The sequence below is a fragment of the Thamnophis sirtalis genome, unplaced genomic scaffold, assembly GCF_051295495.1.
Source record: "Thamnophis sirtalis isolate CommonGarterSnake01/CBP01778 unplaced genomic scaffold, rThaSir2_p1.2 scaffold_2, whole genome shotgun sequence".
NCBI classification, from domain to species: Eukaryota; Metazoa; Chordata; class Lepidosauria; order Squamata; family Natricidae; genus Thamnophis; species Thamnophis sirtalis.
This window is the reverse complement of record NW_028261382.1, coordinates 99,980,078-100,005,032: the sequence shown is the minus strand read 5'-3', so window position 1 is coordinate 100,005,032 and position 24,955 is coordinate 99,980,078. Positions and strand designations below refer to the sequence as shown.

General features: G+C 46.4%; 1 protein-coding gene across 1 annotated transcript; it reads left to right on the top strand.

The window, feature by feature from the left end:
* The first annotated feature begins 5,911 nt into the window (after window positions 1-5,911).
* LOC106541438 (uncharacterized) lies at window positions 5,912-18,673 on the top strand. The gene is made up of 5 exons (XM_087703521.1): window positions 5,912-6,083; window positions 14,542-14,762; window positions 14,872-15,039; window positions 16,295-16,477; window positions 18,345-18,673. The coding sequence occupies exons 1-5, from the start codon at window positions 5,912-5,914 to the stop codon at window positions 18,630-18,632; spliced, it is 1,032 nt and encodes a 343-aa protein (XP_087559647.1). The 3' UTR covers window positions 18,633-18,673.
* The last annotated feature ends 6,282 nt before the right edge of the window (window positions 18,674-24,955 follow it).

The window sequence follows — 24,955 nt, the reverse complement described above, 5'->3', positions numbered from 1 at the left end:
ATCTTTTCTACATCGTGGCGACCAAAACTGGATGCCGTATTCCCAGTGTGGCTTTACGTGATCTTGATTTTATACCCAATTGGAGCAACCGTTCTTTGTACGTTTTTGCCTCCGGTCCCCTAATCATCTTCGTGGCTCTTCTCTGCCTTCAACATTCTTTTTTCCCCCCGTTGTGGTGACCAAAACTGGTTGCCAATCCTGCAAGGTTGTGTTTCTTTGGGGGGTGGGGGGATAATCCATCTTTTGTTCCATCCAGAGAACAGAGGGCAGTTGATACAATCGTTCCCAACTCCAACAATAACTCTCCACTGGCTGAGTTGTTTGCTCTTCCCAGAGAGGGGTTGGGCTCCATTTTTGAGGATCGCAATTGTGCAGCTTTAAGGAGAAGCTTGGGCTCAGCTTACAAATAAAAAAAAATCCCAGCAATTCTTCTGAAATATCCTTGTATTCTCTCCTCCCTCCCTCTCTCTCTCTCTTTTCTCTCTCTCCCCCTCCCTCCCTCCTTCTCTCTCTCATGCACACATATTTAAAGATTTATTTTCTTCCTTTTTTCCAAAGGTTGCCGCCTTTCTAACGGCCATGGATTATTATTTTTTTTAATGTTGTGAGTCAGAAGTGGCCACAGGGTGTGGTTCAAAATGTTAAGCAGGTAAGCATGGCGGTGCAATGGAAGCCATAACTGATTTCTTGCGTGCGCCTTCTCCATGGCTCAGGTTCTGCACTTCATTTTTTTTTCTTCTGCAACGAACGTATGCTCACCGTATGTTACCGGGGAATCAAAATCATGTGAAGTATTAGTACCAGTTTTTAAAACCTTAGTAAGGCCACACATAAGGGATGCTAAGTGGCTAAGATGCAAAACTTGTTCATCAATAAGGTCGGCAGTTCGGTGGTTCGAATCCCTAGCGCCACTTAATGGAGTGAGCTCCCGTCAGTTGTCCCAGCTTCTGCCAACCTACCAGTTCGAAAACATGTAAAAATGCAAGTAGAAAAATAGGAACCACCTTTGGTGGGAAGGTAACAATGTTCCGTGCGCCTTCGGCGTTTAGTCATGCTGGCCACATGACCATGGAGACGTCTTCGGACAGCGCTGGCTCTTTGGCTTTGAAATGGAGATGAGCACCACTCCCTAGAGTCAGGAACGACTAGCACATATGTGCGAGGGGAACCTTTATCTTAAGGCCACAAGTGGAAATACGGCATCCAGTTTTGGTCACCACGAGACTTTGGAAAAAGTGCAGAGAACAAGCAACTAAGATGATTAAACACTATATGAAGAACGGTTGCAGGAATTGGGTTTGGATAATCTAGAGAAAAGAAGGACCAGGAGTGACCTGATAGCTGTCTTCCAGTAGGCTGCAACAGTCATAAATGTGCAAAATGGCCGATCTCTGCAGAACTTGGCAAGGAGTCTCGGAGAGTCGTGAACCAATTAAGCAAACTAATTTTCTCCTGCAAACTCCACTCCCCTTTCGCTCCTCTTTTATCCCCTCTGGGAGGGGCCATTCACTGTCCACCTGTGGCCTTCCTCCCAAGTCGACCCCTGTTCTTTAGCTCTTCCCTTCGTCTGGCAACTCTGCGCATGTGCACACTGGGAACAGGCTCCGGCTGTTCCTCTGCCTCACTGATGTCTGACTCTGAAGGGAGCTGATAACTGTCAGACGGCCCTGGCCCTCTCTCTGCCTCCAACTCAGAGCCCTCATCAGAGCCTTCCCCAGACTCCAGGACTGGCCCATCTTCCTCCCCAGCCTCCTCACTGTCTGAATCTGCTGCCAGCTTCGCTGGTGGGCCACAACATAGCTTTGAACTGTCACTAACTTTACCAATTCCCTGTTATTTGACAGGGAATGCCTTCAACCTTCATATCACAGCCTCTAATTGTGTGTGTGTGTGTTTGTGTGTGTGTGTGTATGTTTCTGTGTGTCCTGGCACAACTGCACAAACCTCTACAGGCACATCCTATCTTTGCACAGGTGTGGGCCTACACCAGGATATTGACTGCCCCTTTTGGATGGCGCTGTCCTTAAATCGCCGGGATGCTGATAAGGAGCCACAAATGGGCTCTTAACTCTGTGCGTGAGTCCTGCTTTCTCGATTTCAGTCAATATTTGATCGCGTGGAAGGGTGGGTTGCTGAACCCGCCCTCCCCTTTGCCGGGAACTGGGCTTTCATCGGCCCCCCCCTCGGCTCAGGCATAAAAAGAGCCGACGGCGGGAGACATCTGTGCTCACTCCCATTTCCCTATGCAAACTCAGTTGGTAAAGTTAAATACGAGTTAAACGGAAGGAGAGCCAGCCAGGGCCTTCCTTGCTTAGCGCCTACGATCATCGTCGCTCTCCGGAGGAAATGCCAACCGGTACAGCACTGGGGATAAGCAGAGTTTAGAGGGGCTACGTAAATGCCAGTTCTCGGTGTGTAGGGCAGAGGTGTCCAACCCCTGGCCACTTTAAAACTTGTGGACTTCAACGCCCAGAGTTCCCCACGCTGGCTGGGGAAATTCTGGGCATTGAAGTCCACAAGTCTTAAAGTGGCCAAGGTTGGACATTCCTGGAGAAGAGTTTCCAAAATGTGCCAACTCTTACTCTTTGCAAATCTAGTTGTTGTTAGTTGCAAAATCGTGAACTCATGGACAATGTTCCTCCAGGCCTTCCTGTCCTCTACCATCTCGCATCCAGCCACCTCCTTCTCTGTCATCCCCTTCTTCTTTTGCCCTCCATGGTTCCCAGCATGAGTCTCTTCTCCAGGGAGTCCTTCTTCCTTCTCATCAGGTGGCCACAGCCTTTGAGTTTCCTCTTCAGGATCTGGCCTTCTAAAGAGCAGTCGGGGTTGATCTCCTCTAGGACTGACCGGCTGGATGGCCTTGCAGTCCAAGGGACTCAATGCAGGAGTCTTCTTCTCCAGCACCAGAGTTCAAAGGCCTCCATTCTTTGGCCTTTCTTATGGTCCAACCTTCACAGCCATCCATTGCAACTGGGAAAACCATAGCCTTGAATATATGCACTTTTGTTGGCAGGATGATGTCTCTGCTTTTTGGTACGCTGTCTAAATTTGCCATGGCTTTCCTCCCGAGAAGCAAGCCTCTTTTGATTTCTTGGCTGCAGTCCCCATCTGCAAATCTAGTAGATCGCAGGAATAAGGTGTTCCACTTTTTCCAACCAAATTCTTCATCTAAAGTTCTGTTGCTTCTCTGAAGTTTCTCCAAGTCCCAATGGTGTTTGCTTTGATGTGGGAACTGTAAGATGTTTGATCTGGATCTTGAGCCCAAACTTATCTATCCTTCTATCCAATCGCATTATTTACAGTTGGTTCCAGTCTTGTCACCTTGCCTTATACCAATAATAAAATCTGTTCCAAACTTCATAATATTCTGATTCCCACTGGATGCCATATTTCCAGGTGTGGCCTTAAGGTAAAGTTTCCCCTCGCACATCTGTGCTAGTCGTTCCGGACTCTAGGGGGCGGTGCTCATCTCCGTTTCAAAGCCGAAGAGCCAGCGCTGTCCGAAGACGTCTCCATGGTCATGTGGCCGGCATGACTCAACGCCGAAAGCGCACGGAACGCTGTTCCCTTCCCACCAAAGGTGGTCCCTGTTTTTCCACTTGCATTTTTAACATGCTTTCGAACTGCTAGGTTGGCAGAAGCTGGGACAAGTCACGGGAGCTCACTCCGTTCCGCGGCGCTAGGGATTCGAACCGCCGAACTGCCGACCTTTCTGATCAACAAGCTCAGCATCTTATCCACTGATACACCATATCCCTGCGTATATATCATGCGTATATTTGCCCCTCTTGTCTTCAGAAAACTTCACCCACCTCTCTTTACCAGCCAGGATGCTCCGCAGGGTAGAGCTTCCCCCCCCCCCCCAGGAAAGGTGGCAGTCTTTGTTGACACACAAATACACACTCACAAACACACACATAGCCCCAACCCCTTTGCATGCCCAGCTTACTTGAGAATGAATTCACTTGGCCATAGAAATAACAAAAGGCAGCCAAACCTCTTCCTTCCCATGCCAATTAATTAGGCTTGAACAACCTTATTTATTTATTTTTTAACAATAGCCGGGGGTATTGGGGGGGGGGAGATCAAGATAAATAGCAGATGTCCCAATTATTTAGGACTGGAGCCTTTTGCCCAGCCTTAAATAAACAGGGTCCTGGCATCCTTCCACAAAATCTCATGCGGAGAGCTTTACAGGTGATGTTAAGCTGCAGACAAAGAGCCCGAGGGCATTTCCCAGAGTCGGCTGACTCACACTTCGCTGCGGGCACAGCCCTTCGCTGCCATCTGCACGACCTCAGAGGGCTCAGGATGCCATCCTCCCGGCTACATTTCAGCTGCCGCTGTTGCAAACGGAGCGGGGGGTTGCATGGCTCTTAAGGGCCATCTGACGGTGGTCAGGAATTCTGCACCCACATTGGGGAGTCCTACAGAACGGAGAAAACTTTTCACCCTTCCATTATTCTCTTCCCTTCCTAAGTTCCCGAGTAGGGAAAGTTCAATGAAAAAAAGTGTTGAGTTTTAGAGAAAGAGAAAAGGCTGTTTGCGGAATTTCCTATGGAGGATGGGCAGCTTTTCCAGGAAAAAGTTATAAATGCAATAGCAGAGTTGGAAGGGGCCTTGGAGGTCTTCTAGTCCAACCCCCTGCCTAGCCAGGAAACACTATACTGTTTCAGACAAATGGCTATCCAACATCTTCTTAAAGACTTCCAGTGTTGGAGCATTCAAAACTTCTGGAGGCAACTTGTGTTCCTCTGATTCATTGTTCTAACTGTCAGGAAATTCCTCTTCAGTTCTAAGTTGCTTCTCTCCTTGATTAGTTTCCACCCATTGCTTCTTGTTCTACCCTCAGGTGCTTTGGAGAATAGTTTGACTCCCTCTTCTTTGTGGCAACCCCTGAGATATCGGAGGTGTTGAATACTAGCGCGGGAAATACAAGCGCGGGAATAAAGGACTCCCTTCTGATTGGTTCCCGGGCGGAGCCGGTTCAATCCTCGTCCCGATTGGTCGAGCTACTCGACGCCCCATTGGCTCCTCGTTCAAACCCGGGGGTATAAATGTTTGGCGCGAACCACGCCACGTTGAATCGTAGTCACTCTGTTCTCAATAAAGGTTGCTGTTTGCATACCCGCTTGTCGCGTCCTTTCCCTTCGCTCCAAGATGCAAAAGGAAGACTGCTATCATGTCTCCCCTGGTCCTTCTTTTCATTAAATTAGACACACCCAGTTCCTGCAACCGTTCTTCATATGTTTTAGCCTCCAGTCCCCTAATCCTCTTTGTTGCTCTTCTCTGCACTCTTTCCAGAGTCTCCACATCTTTTTTACATCGTGGCAACCAAAACTTGCTGCTGTATTCCTAGTGTGGCCTTACCAAGGCCTTATAAAGTGGCATTAAGACTTCAGGTGATCTTGATTCTATCCCTCTGTTTATACAGCCCAGAACTGTGTTGGCTTTTTTGGCAGCTGCTGCACATGGCTGGCTCACATTTAAATGATGGCGAACCTATGGCACAGGTGGCATTCGGAGCCATTTCTGTGGGCACGCAAGGCATTGCCCTGTCAGCTCTGATTTTTGGCTCCCGGGAAGCCAAAAGGGAGGGTGAAAAATCACCCAGGGCACAAGCCCAACATGTTACCGTTCGGAAACGGACTTCCTGTTTGCGTGTTGGACTGTTTTCACCCTCCCCAGGCTCCTAGAAAGCCTCTGGAGCCTGGGGAGGGCAAAAACTGGACCTACTGGGCCCACTGGAAGTCAGAAAACGGGCCATTTTCACCCTCCGGAGGGGGATGAGGGAGTCCGTTTTCACCTGCCCCAAGCTCCAAGAAAGCCATGCGCACATGCAGAGCAGTGGTGGGGAGAGTTGCATGCACATGTGCAAGGGGCATTAAATTATGGGGGTGGCCACATGAGCATGCACAATAGTGCGTGTGCACACGTGCTTTTGGCACCTGAGGCGAACAAGGTTCTCCATCGCTGGTTTTCCAAACTCCAGAAAGCCCCTTTCCAGCACCAGAACATTGAGATTGAATGTTCGCCCTTTGCTGCCAAGTGTGCAGAGGGTGTAACGTTACAGCCCCTTTTTGGTGAGAACCAACAGTGAAACACAAGCCTAGATTAACGGGCTTTGTTCTCAGAGCTTTCCGTTTGTCCACCAGAGGCATGTAGTATTTTTTAGTGAAGTCAAGGCTAATTTAGTTCCAGGTGTAGTTATAAAAGAAGAAACAGACATTGTGAACTCCGGAACTTTAAAGTATATTGCTCATTTAGCTTTCGTTAGCCACTGCTAACATCATCAAGAGCAGTGTTTCTCAACCTTGGCGACTTTAAGTCCTGTGGACTTCAACTCCCAGAATCCCCCAGCCAGCATAGCTGGCTGGGGGATTCTGGGAGTTGAAGTCCACAGGACTTAAAGTCGCCAAGGTTGAGAAACACTGATCAAGAGTGTAAAAACCATTAAAGAGAAACCTGCCTTTATACACTATAGCAGTAGACTTATAGCAGTAGACTTATATACCGCTTCATAGGGCTTTCAGGCCTCTCTAAGCGGTTTACAGAGAGTCAGCATATTGCCCCCAACAATCTGGGTCCTCATTTTACCCACCTCGGAAGGATGGAAGGCTGAGTCAACCCTGAGCCGGTGAGATTTGAACCGCTGAACTGCTGATCTAGCAGTAGTGCTGCATTTAACCACTGCGCCACCTTGGCTCTTTTGACACTAGTCAAAAGGACTAGTCAATTTGGCCATTGCGCACTCCCACCAGGTGGGAGGAGGGTGGATGGGCCCATTACGCATGCAATGGCCAATTTGAATTAATAGTGTCTAAAGGCAGGTATCTCTTTAATGGTTTTTACACTCTGACAACGTTAGCAGTGGCTAACGAAAGCTAAGTGAGCAATATATATTTAAAGTTCCAGAGTTCACAATGTCTGTTTCTTCTTTTATAACTACACCTGGAATTGTAAATACAATTACAAATAAAGCAAAGCCAAAGAAAAATCAATAGCGAATCTTAACATACTTAACAAGCTAATAACTATGACAGTAATATATTTACAGTAATTATAATAACACAACCAGTGGAAAAAGAAAGAAAAAAATGAGCTTTAGCTAAATTTCTACTTACATTAGCCTATTTTCAATTTTCCCATATTATATCCATATGGATTATTATCCTCTGTTGTTTTTTTTTAATTCTTTTTTAAAAAATTATTTCTGTAAGCCGCCCGGAGTCCTTCGGGATTGGCCGGCCTATAAATCAAATAAATACAAATACAAATACAAATACATAATTCTATAGCATCTTTATTTTCCATTCTAACAGCGATTGGCATTCATCAACTTCCCTCTCATTTCTACCTCTTGTCTCTATCCATTCCTAAAATTTATTCCACGTGCTATAATATTTCGAGTCTTCTTTATCTTTAATTTTTAAGGTTGATCTACCCTGTTTCCCTGAAATAAGACCTCCCTGGATAATAAGCCCTATCAGGGTTTTGAGTGCATGTGCTAAAATAAGCCCTCCCCTGAAAATAAGCCCTCCCCGAAAATATTGCAACACAGCAGCAGCCATGAGGTGAGCATGCTCACAGCCTCCTGCACCTAAAAAATAATAAGACCTCCCCGAAAATAAGACCAAGTGCTTACTTCAGGGGTCAAAAGAAAATAAGACCCTGTCTTATTTTCAGGGAAACGCGGTATCCATTTCAGCACAATCCCAAATTTTCCTAATTATACCATCATCCGATGGGGTGTTCCGCATTTTTCCTATATTTACCATATATGATTCTTGCTGCCATCAATATATGTAGCACTAAATACATTGTAGTATATCCTGTGTAGTATATCTGCTATGGAGATGATGATGGAGGAGGAGGAGGAGGAGGAGGAGGAGGAGGAGGAGGAGGAGGAGGAGGAGGAGGAGGAGGAGGAGGAGAAGAAGAAGAAGAAGTAGTAGTAGTAGTAGTAGTAGTAGTAGTAGTAGTAGTAGTAGTGATAGTAATAATGATAGTAGTAGTGATAGTAGTAGTAGTGGTGGTGGTAGTAGTTCATTTTTAGTATCTGGCTTGTTTCATTCATTAAAAAAAAATTCAATTTCAATTTCAATTTAATAAAATTTGTATGCCGCCCACTCCCTAGGGATTCCCGGTGGCTTACAGGCAGATAAAAAGCAATAAAAAAATTTAAAAGACAAGAAATACAATTGATTAAAATTACACAGCATCCATTCAGTCATGGTATGATAAAACCTGGCTTAAAATAATGAATCTAAAATCTCATCAGGCTTGATGTGAGCTACTTGCTCATACTTGGGAAGTAGGGAAAATCCTTAGTCTTTTCTTAAGCTTTGCTCAGTGCGACAGAGGGTGCTTCGTGCCCCTTGTTAAACACCGAAATGTTGCCCCCCCCTAAAACTCCTTTCTGATTCTAAATGTTTGTCTCTCTCTCTCTCTCTCTCTCCTTCGAAACACAAACCAGCAAACTCCGGGCCTCGTGCCAAGATAAGCCAAATTATTGATCATTGCATCAGTTTATGGAGAGAGATGGAGCAATGAAGGAAGTTTCTAATTCTAAACAACTTTGAATTTGAAAAGAGATTTTCACACTGACACCTGTCGTTTCCCTGTCAAGGAATGTTTACAAATATTCTAAGCTGTGAAAAGAGGGGCGGTCGTGGAGGAGAAATTTCCTGACAGCGAGAACAATCAATCCATGGGACAGGAGTTGCCTTTGGAAGTTGTGGGAGCTTCATCACTGGAAGCTTTCAAGAAGAGACTGGACTGCCATCTGTCGGAAATGGTGAGGGGCTGTGATGGCAAACCTATGGTACCCATCCAAGAAAGGGACTGGGTTACTTGGCATTAAATTCACAGATTTTCTGGATAAACATTTAAACTGAACAGCAGGGGACAGAGAATTAATTGATACAGAACATTTCTGTCCCCAGCAATCTAGAATTCATAGAGTTACCAGTGCATGTAACATACATGTTTGTGCGGGTAAGATTGTCACTCCTGCTGTCAAGCAAAACCAAGCATTTAATAGTGAGTGCCATACCATGTGCATGAATCATACAAGTGGCAAGAAAATAGGGGCAGTCAGGCATAACACAGGTTGTGTAGACAGTAAACACACGGTCAATGGACTCAAATGTCTATACACCAATGCACAGAGTAGGAGGGATAAACAGGGCGAATTAGAAATTCAAGTAAATGAGGGCAGATACAATATTGTTGCCATTACAGAAACTTGGTGGGATGAAACCCAAAAAATGGAGCATACAGCATGTCAAAAAAGGGTTTGGGTAACTTAGCTCGAAATTTGGTGTTCGGGCGAGCTGTCTTCTTATCTCTTTTGGTGTCGATCACACCATTCCAGTCACCCAATAATATACAAGACTCAAAGTCCCACTGTACTAATTTAGCATGGAGATTTCTATAAAATCCATCTTGTTGTTGATTAGGAGCATAAATTCCCAAAAGTAACGTCTTTTTCCCTTCTAAGATTAAATCTAATGCAATATATCTTCCAAAGGGATCTGCTTCAATTAGCTCAGCTTTAATGTCTTTTCTTAAGTATACTACTATGCCATTTTTCTTTTCCATGGCTGAGGTCGCAAAATGTTGGCCCAGTTTGGGGTTAAACAAATATTTTTGATCGGTTGATTTGATATGAGTTTCTTGCAAACAAATTATGTCATTCTTAAACTGTTTGAGATAATGAAATATTTTCTTTCTTTTCTGTGGAGAGTTCAGTCTGTTAACATTCCATGTCAAAATCTTAGTTGTCATTTTTGGTTGCCTGACCTCACCCCATTCCTAAGAGGTCCATAAAGGGGGCGTGCATAAGTGCACCAGCGTGCCTACCGTCCCTGTCCTACTGTCCCCATTTATTTGTACTCATTTCCTGTGCTCGTGTCCATGTTTATATTTATACCTGTTAACTCGTACATGTTTGACAAGCCAAATAAATTAAATAAATAAAAATAAGTGACCACTCAGCTCTCCACACCGCAGGTGCTGCAACAAACTTTCATGCCCAAATGCCCAAATAAAGTTTAACATGGATGAGCAAGGCTGTGTGCTTTTGGTTATCCCAAAACGGAGTAGTAGGGAAAGTAAATCACACCATCACACTAGAATCAAGGATTGGAGGATGTGAGTCCATACCTAGGCATACCTTCCTGCTCAAATTGACATTTTTCATTGGTTTGGTTTTTGCTGTTTTATTCAGAACAGTTGTGTTCAACCTTAAGTCAAAAATCAATTTTTTTACTATTTACTCACCAATTTCGTTGTATTTATTTTGTACAATGACAATAAAGGCTGTACTATGCTAGAGTTTTTTGGGGTCACAGTGCCATCTAGTGGATGACAATGCACAGGGACAGAAAAGAGAATTTTTGTCAACCATGCCACCCTTAAGATGTTGTTAGTTGCAAAGTCCTGTCTGACCCATCATGACCCCATGGATAATGTTCCTCCAGGCCTTCCTGTCCTCTACCATCCTCTAGAGTCCATTGAAGCTCAGGCCGACTGCTTCGGTGACTCCATCCAGCCTCCTCCTTCTCTGCCGTCCCCTTCTTCTTCTTCTGCCCTCCATCGTTCCCAGCATGAGGCTCTTCTCCAGGGAGTCCTTCCTTCTCCTTAGGTGGCCAAAATACGAGATAGATAGATAGATAGATAGATAGATAGATAGATAGATAGATAGATAGATAGATAGATAGATAGATAGATAGATAGATAGATGTTGTGAGTTGTGAAGTCGTGTCCGACCCATCACGACCCCATGGACAACATTCCTCCAGGCCTTCCTGTCCTCTACCATCCTCTAGAGTCCATTAAAGCTCACGCCGACTGCTTCAGTGACTCCATCCAGCCGCCTAAATCTCTGCCATCCCCTTCTTCTTCTTCTGCCCTCCATTGTTCCCAGCATGAGGCTCTTCTCCAGGGAGTCCTTTCTTCTCATCAGGTGGCCAAAGAATTTGAGTTTCCTCTTCAGGATCCGGCCTTCTAAAGAGCAGGCAGGGTGGATCTCCTCTAGGACTGACCGGTTGGATGGCCCTGCAGTCCAAGGGACTCAATGCAGGAGTCTTCTCCAGAGAGTCCTTCTTCCTTCTCAACAGGTGGCCAAAGTCCTTGAGTTCCCTCTTCAGGATCTGGCCTTCTAAAGAGCAGTTAGGATGGATCTCCTCTAGGACTGACCAGTTGGATGGCCCTGCAGTCCAAGGGACTCAATGCAGGAGTCTTCTCCAGCTGGAGCCTTCTCCATCTTCTCCTTAATATGGTGGACTTCAACTCCCAGAATTTACCAGCTAGCATGACTGGCTAGGACATTCTGGGAGTTAATGTCCACCCATCTTAAAAGGGCCAAGATTTAAAAAAAAAACATTGCTCTGGGGTAGCCCAGGAAACTGGTAACACCTTTGCCAACTAACACACTAGAAAATCACCCGGAAAGAGTAGAAATTCCAGGGAAATCAATTCCGCCTTAAGACTGCACGAAGTCCCCAGCCATCGAAACCAGCTTGAGAGAGTTTAACTGAGAGTGTAGAAATTCAGAAATGGTGTGGTTGTGTTGCAGTGAGCCACGTGGGGTCAGTGTTGAATCTTCAGCAAAACTTCATTAACTTGGCCCTTCCTGGAACACTTTGTGCCTGGGAAACCCCTAGATGCATTTCAAAGCCACTTGGCATTCGAACACAATAGAAGAAACTCAACTCTTCATATCTCCCCCTATTTGGAAGAGCTTCTCCTGTTGAGAAGCTTTCCTTCCTAGGGAAAGCTGACAAATCTAGACAGCATCCTAAAAAGCAGAGACATCACCCTGCCAACAAAAGGGTTTCTAGTCAAGGCTCTGGTTTCCCCAGTTGCAATGGATGGCTGTGAAGGTTGGACCATAAGGAAGGCTGAGCGCCAAAGAATGGAGGCCTTTGAACTCTGGTGCTGGAGAAGACTCCTGCGAGTCCCTTGGACTGCAAGGCCATCCAACCGGTCAGTCCTAGAGGAGATTCACCCTGACTGCTCTTTAGAAGGCCAGATCCTGAAGAGAAAACTCAAAGACTTTGGCCACCGAAAGAGAAGGAAGGAAGGACTCCCTGGAGAAGAGCCTTATGCTGGGAACGATGGAGGGCAAAAGAAGAAGAAGGGGACGGCAGAGAAGGAGGGGGCTGGATGGAGTCACTGAAGTAGCCAGCGTGAGCTTCAATGGACTCCAGGGGATGGTGGAGGACAGGAAGGCCTGGAGGAACGTTGTCTAAGGGGTCGCGATGGGTCAGACGCAACTTCACAACTAACAACTCCTGTTGAATTCCTAACCGGGTACTGTAGAAAAGATTTGGGGGGGGGGTGTAGAGGAATGAAAAAAGAAGATAATCCTGATATGTGGTTTGAAATCCTCCATTAAGAGCCGAGGTGGCGCAGTGGTTAGGGTGCAGTACTGCAGGCCACTTTAGCTGACTGTGATCTTCAGTTCAGCGGTTCAAATCTCACCAGCTCAAGGTTGACTCAGCCTTCCATCCTTCCGAGGTGGGTGAAATGAAGACCCGGACTGTGGGGGCAAGTTGCTGACTCAATTTGCTAAAAAAAATTGTAAACTGCTTAGAGAGGGCTGAAAGCCCTATGAAGCGGTATATAAGTCAAAGAAAGAAAGAAAGAAAGAAAGAAAGAAAGAAAGAAAGAAAGAAAGAAAGAAAGAAAGAAAGAAAGAAAGAAAGAAAGAAGTTGGCCATAGTTGGACCCATGTTGGCAATAGGCAAAAGTTTGTAGCAACAAAATCCAGGAAACCAGAAAGCAACACTTGAAGATTGGTAAAAATAAATAAATTGTAACGCCTTAATTGCCCTCTCTGTATTTTTCCAGCCAACCTCATGTTCCACATGCCCCTTATGGAGGCACATGATGTTTTTTGAAGTGGCTGATGTGCCTCCCAGTTTTTTCAAAACCTTAAGGACTAAAAACTTGAGGGGGTTGAAGTGCCTCAAAACAAGCAAAACTCAGAAGGGGAGACTCGCTCCAACGAAATCAAGTGGCCGGCTCTCATTTTACCACCTGCCGAGCAATTGTTTAGAACGAGTAATATCGACATGTTTGTTAGCAACGAGAGGCTACAATTAATCTGACAGAGTTGACTTTACAACAGGGAAGTCTTATCTTTCTGGCCCAACGCCAGTTGTCAAGAAATGCGGTTGTGTATGACAAGTAGCAGAAGTCGAATGAAAAAAGATCTGAGGCCGATAACAGCGGGCGTAGCTAAACCACTTCACATGAACTGGCTTACGTATTTCCATACCCGGCTTTCTAACCATGAGGACTAGAAGCCTGGCTGATTTACAGCGCTCTCGACAAACGGAAATGCACCATGAAGTTAGGTGGCATTGATGCTTTCCTGAATTTTGCGATTGCCGTTTTCAAAAAGGGAAGTGAATATATTTGCAAAACGCACCCAGAGACACAGGTGGTGGTCAAAATATGGTTTTAGAAAGGTGCCAAATTTGGCTTTGCTGAAATTAGGATACGAATTCCAAAACTTGGTTTCACGTCAACATCTCCGCTCTAGGCTTCCCTGGCATTGTGTTGTTGCTCCGTTGTGCTCTCTGACCTCTCTGCGAAAACAGTGGGATCCAGTTTCCCCTTGGCGGCATTTCAGCCCTGCGTGATAAAATATTTAGAAACGGACATCAACCTGCATCTCTCGGAGTTCTTCAAAGACTGAACGGTGCTCGGCCTGAAAAGCAAGGACGATGCTTCTCTTCATCTTCCTTTTCTCTGTTTTTACAGCTTGCCCGGCTGGCAATTCTCCACTGCAGAAAGAAGGATGCAAAAATGGGTTTAATTGCAGGAGAAGACAGCAGAACTCATCTGCCTGCCCTGAAGGTACAAGGAACAATCCCAGAAGGATTCCAGATGTTGAGACTCTAGAAAGAGTGCAGAGAAGAGCAACAAAGATGATGAAGGGAGGCTAAAACATATGAAGAACATATTGCGGGAATTAGGAAGGGCTAGTTAAATGAAAAGAAGGACCAGGGGAGACATGACCGCAGTCTTCCAATATCTCAGATGATGCCACCAAGAAGAGGGAGTCAACCTATTCTCCAAGGCACCCGAGTGTAGAACAAGAAGCAGTGGGTGGAAACTAATCAAGGAGAGAAGCAACTCAGAACCAAGGAGAAATTTCCTGAGAGTGAGAACAATTAATCAGTGGAACAACTTGCCTCCAGAAGTTGTGAATGCTCCAACATTGGAAGTCTTTAAGAAGACATTGGATAACCATTTGTCTGAAGTGGTGTAGGGTTTCCTGGCTAGGCAGGGGGTTGGACTAGAAGACCTCAAAGGTCCCTTCCAATTTGGTTACTCAGAACAAATGGAAACCCCACTTTAGGGGGTTTCCAGTCTGCAGTTGTTTCCTGCTAATTGTTGGCTAATTATTGCTTTAAATTAACATTTCTCAACTTTGACGACTTTGGTAAGATGGGTGGGCTCCATCTCATTCTACGTGGCCAGATGCAATTAGGTTCCACTCAGGGTTCGGTTTTGCCTTTCAAGGTTTCTTCTGCCCGGCTGGCGGTAGCTCCCCCATCCCATGCCCAGAAGGCACCTTCCGTTCTGCCGGATTGTCCTCTTCTCTCTCCTGCCTGCCCTGCCCGGTGAACTTCTTCGGTGCTGAAGAGGGCCAGGGGGCTTGCTTGCCATGTGGCTCTGAGGCAGCGCAACCCAAGGAAGGCCAAAACACCTGCGTGTGCCTTCGCCAAGGCCGTGTTTTCCAGGTATGGATTTTGTTCTACGTTATCACTTGACGTGGCTGTTTCTTAAATGTTATCTTAACTGAGGGGTGGGCATTCCAGAGGGATGGATTTAAGTTTCTTCCCTTTCCAGCCCAGCGATGCTCAGTGCCCCTGTGCTCCCGGGTATCGGAGCCATCGAGAAGACAGGCGGTGGGATTGCGTCAAAGAGACCTATGATATTTGTAAGGACGATGCTGTCCGGAACCAAGATGGGCGGTGCTTAACTAAGGAGGAGTGGGCTCACTACTGTTCAGACCAGGTGAGTGGAAGGTGGTGGGAGAAGTCTACCGTAGGTGAAGGTTCCAAATAGCATCCAAAATTAAATCAGAGTCCAAGGCAAAGGATTGATCAAAGTTCCAATTTATGAAGAGAGCCATGTTGGCACATCTGGGGAAACCCAAATCTGAAAGCTTCCCGCTTCCCCCCGCCAGTTGAAAGTTCAAGATCTTGCCCCCCACACTCACAAGCCCATCCCATAGTCCAATCTCCCACTGCTGTGCTGGCAGCTTCCACCCATCCAGTTCCGATCAGGTGCAGAGGTGCAGACACAAAAGATGACCTTGGCTTTCTAGAAAGAACGTTGTTATGGCTACATATCACCCAACTCCATACAATCCCCTCTCCCATTTTCCCACAATAGAAAAGGCATAGTAGAATAATGGAAAGTGTGGCAGGCCAAAGATCCAAAAGAAAAGATGGCGGCAGGCCTGACACCGTGGTTGGGAGTCTGGTGCAACCCCATTTTGGCCACTGACCTTCCAGCTTGGTAGCATTTTCCTTGATTTGCTCAAAGGGTGCTAAGCCAGGCCCATCACTGTCGTAATTGGTGACAGTTGTCAATTGGTGACTGACGAATGGGACTGACCTGATTTTATGATTTTTTTTCTGCAGCAGTCATTAAACAAACATCACAATTGTAAAGGGGACCAGTGGTGGGTTGCAGGCGGTACACCCCGGTACGAGCATACCGATGCCTGTCCGGAGTACCGGTGCTCTGGAGGACCTACCCGCCTGCCCGTCATCCTTTTCTGTCTTTAAACTCTTTGGTGCTTCCGCGCACGGCGCACACAGCGCTTACGCAATGCTCCGCCGAGCAGCTGGAGCATCGCGGAGGCTCGCGGAGGCATCGCTGGAGGATAGGACGCATGCACAAACTGCGCACGTTCATGTGGAGGACACCGGGCCCCGTTGCAACCATGGTGGTTGCAACGTGATCCAGAACCCACCACTGAAGGGGACCGATGGGTCGCTACGAGCCAGCCGTAAATGCTAGTTTTCAGTAAAATAGTTGTAAAATGCAGTTGTGCGATTGTGGGATGTCGAAAATGGCTGTAAGCCTGGCCTGGTGGATAAGTACTTGACATGTGGTCATATAACCATATAGGGTGGCAGTGGGGACTTTGAATCCCAGTCATAACTACCTCCAGGGAGGCCGTACGTCGTAGAGGATCACCTCCACGGAGTAAATTTTCATCCAAGGGACCATTGACTTGTCTCCTGATCTTCCCGGATAGGTTTGTGACATCCCACAAGACTATCGAGGTTACGACAAGGTTCTCGGGCTTTGCCTTTGTCAAGTGAGGAGCCTGGACAACGTGTGTGGTCTCCTGTGCCGACGACGGCAAGGAGGCGTTTTGAAATTCTTCTGTGGAGACGGCCCGGCCCGACTTTCCATCGCGTACAAAAATGGCAGGCAGGTAATGAAGGTCAAGGAGGAAGCCGATCTTTCCCAGCTGCTCATTGTACCTGAAAGCCCGAGGCCTAAGCTGAGCATCTTCCCTGTTGGGAAAGTGCCAGCCAGGCTGGAAGGAGGAGTCAAGTGAGGGCCTAGTTTGGAGTCCTGCCACAGCTGCAAGCAGCATAAAGTTTGACCTCCCCCAAGATTCATGAAACCTTATCTGGTTGTTCCTAGGACTATGATGGCGAACCTATGGTATGCATTCCACAGGTGTGCCGGCCTGCTGAATTTTGCCTTTCTGGAGGGCCAGGGGAAGCCTTTTTCGCCCTCCCCAGGCTTCGGGAAAGCCTCCGCAGCCTGGGGAGGGTGAAAAACAGGCCCAATGTTCCAAACTTCCAGTAGTCCCATTGGGCCCGTTTTTAGCCCTCCCCAAGGCTCCGGAGGCTTTCCTGAAGCCTGGGAAAGCTGAAAATGATTCCCCTCCTCCCAGGAGGAAATACCAAGTTCAGCTTGGAGATGAGCAGTGCAGTGAACATGGGGGTGGAAGCGTGGGGTGGGAGTTATGCATGCATGCACATGTGAGGGAGCATTTCGCATTATGGGTGCCGGCATGCACGCATGCTATTGCACATGCGCGCTTGCATTTTTGGCACCCAACCAGAAAAAGGTTAGCCTGTCAGCATTCCAAATAGCATCCGAAATTAAATCAGAGTCCGAGGCAAAGTGTTGCTCAAAGTTCCAATTTAGACATGTTGGTACATCTGGAAAAACCCAAATCTGAGCTTCCTGGGTTTCCCCACCCAGTTGAAAGTTCAAGATCTTGTCCTCCACACCCACAAGTCCAACAAAGGGTACAGTGGTGGGTTTCAAAAAATTTTTGAACCTACTCTGTGGGTGTGGCCTCCTTTGTGGGAGTGGCTTGCCGGCCATGTGTTCTCTCTCTCTCTCTCTCTCTCTCTCTCTCTCTCTCTCTCTCTCTCTCTCTTTCTCCTTCCTTTTGTCTCTCTGTCCCTTTTTCCTTTTTTTCTTTCATCTCTCTCTCACTTTTTCTTTCTTTTTTCTTTCTTTCTTTTTTCTTCCTTTCTCTTTCTCTTTCTCTCTCTGTGTGAGTCTGTTTGTGTGTGTGTTTGTGTGTGTGTGTGTGTGTGTGTGTGTGTGTGTGTGTGTGTGAGAGAGAGAGAGAGAGAGAGAGAGAGAGAGAGAGAGAGTGAGTGGTGGGTTTCAAAAAATTTTGGAACCTCTTCTGTAGGTGTGGCCTGCTTTCTGGGTCCACTGGTGGAGCCTCTTCTAACCGGTTCAGTAGATTTGGCAAACCGGTTCTACTGAACTGGTGCGAACTGGTAGGAACCCACCTCTGAAGGGGTACAATCTTCCACTGCCATGCTGGCAGCTTTCACCCATCCAGTTCCGGACAGGTGCAGAGGTGCAGAGACAAAGAATGACCTTGGATTTCTAGAAAGGAATTTTGTTTTGACCACAATACATTCTACTCCTTACTATTCCCCCTCCCAATTCCCCACTAATGAAACAGCATAGTAAAATAAGGGAGAGTGTGGCAGGCCAAAGATCCTAAAAGCCATAGCCATAGCCATAGCCATAGCCATAGCCATAGCCATAGCCATAGCCATAGCCATAGCCATAGCCATAGCCATAGCCATCACTGTCTTAGGAGAAGGCTGTCTGGGAAAGTTCTTGTAACATAGGTGGTAGACAATAAAGTTACCGACTTTGTCTGTTGTGCCTGGCGCATCCTTTTCTTCTGGGTGGGCAGCTGGAGATGGAGGGAGGGCAGCTTCCTGCTAAGTCTGAACCCAAATTTAGGCTCCTGGCAACATTGCCGCCTGAAACTGGGATTAAAGACCCCTTTGTCTTCACATTTTTCCTAGGTCGATATTTTTTGGGAAGAGCTGGCAGCTTCTTTGCAAGGACTCATCTTCCACGCTCAAAATCTCTGTGCCTCAGAGACCCAAGACCCCCAGCGGGTCTACGTGGTGAAGACAAATGGTAAGGACCAAAGAAGAGAAATGGTCCATATTCTCTCTGCTTCAGATTTCCCCTCTAATTTTGTTGCCAACTCTTGGCCTCCAAACCTTCAACGCGAACAGCTTTCAAACCCCTTTGGAAAAGACTTTGCTGCCCTAACAGGAAAGAAGACAGGATGTCCTGATTCGTAATTAATCTGACTTTAATAATGTCATTATTGCTTGAAGGGAATACAGTAAAACCTAGTTTGGCTACGTGATTTATTTCTGAAGTTTTACTCAAATAAGCAGTGGTGAAATTCGAAAATGTTCCCTACCGGTTCTGTGGGTGTGGCTTGGTGGTCATGTGATGGGAGGGGGCGTGGCTGCACAACGGACTCACACACACACTGCAAAAGCAACTGGACCTCACACAAAATGTCCCCTGCACCAAACAGGAACATCACAGAGTCACAGAGAGCTCGAAAACCAACTATCACACCGTACACAAAAATAACACAAAAGCTACTCCACTGACTCACACACGATGCAAAAACAGCTGCACTTCACACAAAATGCACCAAGCGGCAACCTCACAGACAATCAGGCACAGCTGATTGTTGCAACAGCTGATCATCGGATATTTTTTGTTTACTTTTCTAAGCATTTTTTTTCCTACCGATTCGGGCAAACCAGCATTTCACCCCTGATCCAAAGCCTTGCCACACCAGAGAGCAAAGAGGGGGCTGGAACACGGACTCAGGTTAAGAGATTGTGGGGCTGACCAATTCCTTCCCCATCGTTACAGGAAGAGGATTTATAGGTGTGAACGATCCCGAACCGGAAGTACTGCAACACCTCTTTGCCACACAAACCCAGATCCCACCAGCTTCCCCAAATGAATTGTGGAATGCAAAGTCCTGGGAGATTTCATGTACGTAAGCGTCAGGTTTCCGTCCTTGTGCGTGTTTACATCAGCAATCATGTGTGGAAGGTGTGTGTGTGTGTGTGAGAGAGAGAGAGGGGGGGAGAGGGAGAGAGAGAGAGGGAGAGAGAGAGAGAGAGAGAGAGAGAGGGAATTGGTGATAAGCCACGATGGTGCAGGGGTTAGAGGGAAGTACTGCAGGCTCCTTCTGCTGGCTGCCAGCTGCCTTCACTTTAGCAGTTCAAATCTCACCAGGCTCAAGGTTGACTCAGCCTTCCGTCCTTCCGAGGTGGGTAAAATAAGGATCCAGATTGTTGGGGAGCAAGAGGCTGACTCTGTTAAACCACTTAGAGAGGGCTATAAAAAGCACTGTGAAGCAGTATATAAATCTGTGCTATTGCTAGTCCTTCCTTCCTCCCCCTCTCTCTCTTTCCTTCCTTCCTTCCTTCCTTCCTTCCTTCCTTCCTTCCTTCCTTCCTTCCTTCCTTCCTTCCTTCCTTCCTTCCTTCCTGCAAAGTGGTATATACAATATTTTTCACTCCATAAGAAATCCTGACTATAAGACGCACCTGGGTTTAGAAGAGGAAAACAAGAAAAAAAATCTACCTCTGCCTCCCAGGGTCCATCTGGCTGGCATCCTTGCAGCAAACAGCAAACAGCCTGCCTCCTCTATGTCTTCTGCCTCCGCCACGGAACATTTGAGCCTTTGCCACCAAGCAGCTGATTGGCAGTTGGATTGGCCTCTGGGAATACCGCCGATCAGCTGTTCCAGGCAGCAGGAATTGCTGCCGCTGTTCGCCACTGCTGCCTGTTGCCCATATTCCGCTACATAAGACACACAGACATTTCCACCCACTTGGGGGAGGGGGGGATGTGCATCTTATGGAGCGAAAAATACTGTAATTCTAAGTGCTATTGCTATTTTTATTGCTATTAGGAGGGCCCTGGAGGCTTCACATTGCCCCTCCCTACCATGGAATTGGGCCATTGACGCTCCTTATCAAACGTTATCTCCCAGGGGTTGTTCTTGTTGTTGTTGTTCATTCAGGGATTTCGGCCAAAGGTGGTTTTCGATTTTCCCAGCCAGAACCTGCCAATGCTACACCGAAGAGCACGTTAACCGGCATCCTTAACCCAACGGTCTGCCTCAAAATGCACGAGATTCTCATGTTCGTTGTTTCTAAAGAGCATTACCCTGTTTACGATGTGTAAGTACAATACTGGACCCCCGCGAGGTGTGTCTTCCGACCTCCAACTGTGGGTCCCGCTGATTTTCAATGCTTTGCAGTGAGAAGCGTGCGGCCACCGAGCCATTTTCCTGTGCTATTTTTTTAAAAAGAAAATGGCGAAAGAGAAAGTTCAACCATGTTTGCTAAATTTGCATAACAGTTTCTAAAATAAGTCACGGCATGCTCAATGTCAGATTCTCAGCTTCCCGTTTCTAGACCTGTGGGCTTTTTCAACTTCCGCAGAGTAGAAAACTTTATTTATTTATGAGATTTATATGCCACCCACCTCACTGGTCTTTTATATGCTGTTCAACCCTCCTGGTATCCTGGTCAGTGGTGGGATTCAGCAGGTTCTGACCAGTTCTGGAGAACTGGTAGCGGAAATTTTGAGTAGCTCAGAGAACCAGTAAATACCACCTCTGGCTGGCCCCGCCCCCATCTATTCTCTGCCTCCCAAGTCACAGCTGATTGGGAGGGAATGGAGATTTTGCAGTATCCTTCCCCTGGAGTGGGGAGGGAATGGAGATTTTGCAGTATCCTTCCCCTGGAGTGGGGAGGGAATGGAGATTTTGCAGTATCCTTCCCCTGGAGTGGGGAGGGAATGGAGATTTTGCAGTATCCTTCCCCTGGAGTGGGGAGGGAATGGGGATTTTGCAGTATCCTTTCCCTGGAGTGGGGAGGAAATGGAGATTTTGCAGTATCCTTCCCCTGGAGTGGGGGGGGGAATGGGGATTTTGCAGTATCCTTTCCCTGGAGTGGGGAGGGAATGGAGAATAGAATGGATCTAAAGCCATCCATTGTGTTTTGTTCCATTGATTGATTGTCATTTTTGGGTGGAATTGCAGATGAAACATTAGAGCGAAGACTTTTTGGGATGGAGATCATGCTACACAACTGGTGCCTTTTGTCTTGTGTTTCTTCCTAGCAATAATTTATACAATACAAACCAAGATTTTGACTGGGGCTCTTTCCGCAAACTCGCAGAGGAAATGCAATTGGCTTCCAGCTCAACCAGCTTTTCCTTCTTCCTACACCAGTTCTACAGTCCCGGCACTTACGTCTTGAGGCTGAGTAGCAATCCGCACAAAAAAATGGTGGGTTTTGGGTCCCAGCAGGTTTTGGGATGCATGGATGGATAAATAGATGGGTGGGTGGGTGGATGCATGGATGGATAGAGATAGATAGATGATGGAAATAGGATAAGTAAATAGATACTGTAGATAAAGGTTAGATTGATAGAGATGATGGATGGATGGATGGATGGATGGATGGATGGATGGATGGATGGATGGATGGATAAGACAAGACAAGACAAGACAAGACAAGACAAGACAAGATAAGATAAGATAAGATAAGATAAGAGATATAGATAGATGGTGGATGGATGGATGGATGGATGGATGGATGGATAAGATAAGATAAGATAAGATAAGATAAGATAAGATAAGATAAGATAAGATAAGATAAGATAAGATAAGATAAGATAAGATAAGATAAGATAAGATAAGATAAGATAAGATAAGATAAGATAAGATAAGATAGATAAGATAAGAGATATAGATAGATGGTGGATGGATGGATGGATGGATGGATGGATGGATGGATGGATGGATGGATGGACGGACGGACGGACAGACAGACAGACAGACAGACAGACACCCCTCTCTTTACAGAGTCAGCCTCTTGCCTCCAACAATTTGGGTCCTCATTTTACCAAAGTTGGAAGGATGGAAGTCTGAGTCAACCTTGAGCCTGGTGAGATGAGATGAGACAGAGAGAGAGAGGGAGGGAGGGAGGGAGGGACAGACAGACAGACAGACAGACAGACAGACAGACCTCTCTTTACAGAGTAATCCTTTTGCCTCCAACAATTTGGGTCCTCATTTTACCAATGTTGGAAGGATGGAAGGCTGAGTCAACCTTGAGCCTGGTGAGATGAGAGAGACAGAGAGACAGAGAGAGATGGAGGAAGGAAGGGAGGGACAGACAGACAGAGACCTGACAGAAATAGGGAGATAGAACTTTCTGCCCCTTTTAGAGGGTAGACCATGGTTGACTAGGGAATGCTGAGAGTTGAAATCCACCCATTGGATTTAGCAAGTTGCCACAGTTGGGTAGCATTATCCTGGAGCACATGACAACATCACACCTCCACATTCTGATTTCATTTTCCCTGCCCATGTCTTCCTTTTGAGAAGTATATCCGAATGCTACCATTTGGTGGACAGTGTTACGAAGAAGGACCGTTCTACCCAACAACTCCGGCTCATGTCGTTCAAGTAGGCATTGCAAAGATCGCTGATCTAGTTCTGAAACCCGATTGGCCAGCAATCATTGGAATATTAATCGCCCTCATCTTCCTCATTCTCATCTATCTCGTGTTGATTGTAAGTTCAGACAACGATGATGACAGCAGTCAACAGAAATGCATCCTTGTGCATCAATTTTCTTAGGGGTTTTCTTGATTCCCTAAGCCTTTTTACCTCTCCCCTCCCCCAAATGTTGCAGATTCTTTGCCAAGCTTTCGGATGGGCCAACAGAGGAAGTCCCACTCCTCAATTCCAAAAATTGCAGTTGAAATGTAATCTGGATAAATATTCATCCCAAGAATCCAAAATTGTGGTCATCCGGAAATACCAATCCGGCACGCAAGCCAGAGGCTGTTTAGAGAAAAATCCCAACTGCGTGGAAAGAGGAGAAGGTAGACGTTATTTTTTGATGTGATAAAAATAAATCCGCACGTCCACAAAGCATTAACTTGGATGAATGCTTCCCCTGAACGCTGCTAAACAAATTGCACTGTAATTATCTCCTCGGAAATCGCTCGCTTTGAAATTAGCTCGGATTGGGGAAAATCTACCGAAGGAGAAAGCTGGTGAAATCCAACAATTGGTGGATTTAACTGCAAAGATTTGGGCCCCAAGCCTTTTTCTTAGCCACATAGTCTCTAAACCAGGGCTCTCCAAATTTGGTGGCTCAGAGATTGGTGGATTTCACCTCCCAGAATTCCCCAGCCAACAAGTGGGGAATTCTTGGAGTTGAAGTCCACAAGTCTTAAAGTTGCCAAGGTTGGAGATCCCTGCTTTGGAGAACCTCAAGATGGGATGAGCTGATCTGCGCTGTACAATGTACAAGTGTGGAGAGCCTTGCTCTAAACCAAGGTTTCTCGGCCTTAGCAAACTGACGATATGCAGACTTCAACTTCCAGAATTCTGCATAGCTGCCTGGGGAATTCTGGGAAGTGAAGTCCACACTGCCTACAGTTTCCAAGGTTGAAAAATACTGCTCTCAACTTTTATATTTCAAACTTGGGATATGAGAGTAGTACCATATTATAGTCATTCTATACTTCTATTTGTCAGGGTTCCAAATAGCATCCAAAACTAAATCAGAGTCCAAGGCAAAGGATTACTCAAAGTTCCAATTTATTAAGAGAGCCATGTTGGCACATCTGGGAAAACTCGAATATGAAAGCTTTCTGGTTTTCCCCTCCCAGTTGAAAGTTCAAGATCTTTCCCCCCACACCCACAAGCCCATCCCATGGCCCAATCATCCACTGCCATGCTATCAGTTCCACCCATCCAGTTCTGATCAGGTGTAGGGGTTCAAAGACAAAGGATGACCTTGGCTTTCTAGAAAGAATGTTGTTATGGCTACATAGCATCTAACTCCATACAATCCCACTTTCCCACCATAGAAAATGCGTAGTAGAATAATAGAAAGTGTGCCAGGGACCAAGACCCAAAAGAAAAGATGGCTGCAGGCCTGACACTATTACTATTTGCCCTAAGAAATATGCATGATGTGTCATTCTCTTCGTAGACCAGTTCAAATTTTGGGATTCTGAGGACCTCATAGACCTTGACTCATTCAACACCAATGTGTTTTTTGAAATTCTGCTCACTCAATCTCTGGCCATGACAACCAAACTGAGCCAATTTAAAGAGGAGGTGAGGTGTCGCCACGTAGACGTCAAGGAATTGTGAATTTCTTCCATGCAGAAAATAGGGGGAGGGAGGGTTTCTCCTTAAAGACTAATGTTCCCCTTCTCCGCGTCCGTTTCGTTCGTAGCTGAAATCCATCTACTTCAAGCTCCTGGAGGACCTGGCCTCCCTCCGAGACCTCTGGGTGGCCAAAATGTGCCTCCCCGATGGAGGGAATCCCTGCAGTGAGGCTCTGATGGGAGATTACAGGAAAGTCCAGGAAGAGGTAGGAGAATCACAGGGACTTTCATGAGGTCTTGGGGCAGGGGAGGAACCTGGGAATTGTCCCCAGTTTTCCCTTAAAAGAGGATTTCTCAAGTTTGGCAAGGTTGACATGTGTGGATTTCGACTCCTGGAATTCTGGGAGTTCAACTCCATATGTCCACATGGATGAAAGAA

Excerpts from the sequence above, each read along its gene's own strand:
- LOC106541438 (XM_087703521.1), top strand. The coding sequence starts at position 5,912 with ATGCACAATAGTGCGTGTGCACACGTGCTTTTGGCACCTGAGGCGAAC. Across the intron at positions 6,084-14,541 it reads AACGTTACAGCCCCTTTTTG|GTTTCTTCTGCCCGGCTGGC; the intron begins GTGAGAACCAAC and ends TTGCCTTTCAAG. Across the intron at positions 14,763-14,871 it reads GCCAAGGCCGTGTTTTCCAG|CCCAGCGATGCTCAGTGCCC; the intron begins GTATGGATTTTG and ends TTCCCTTTCCAG.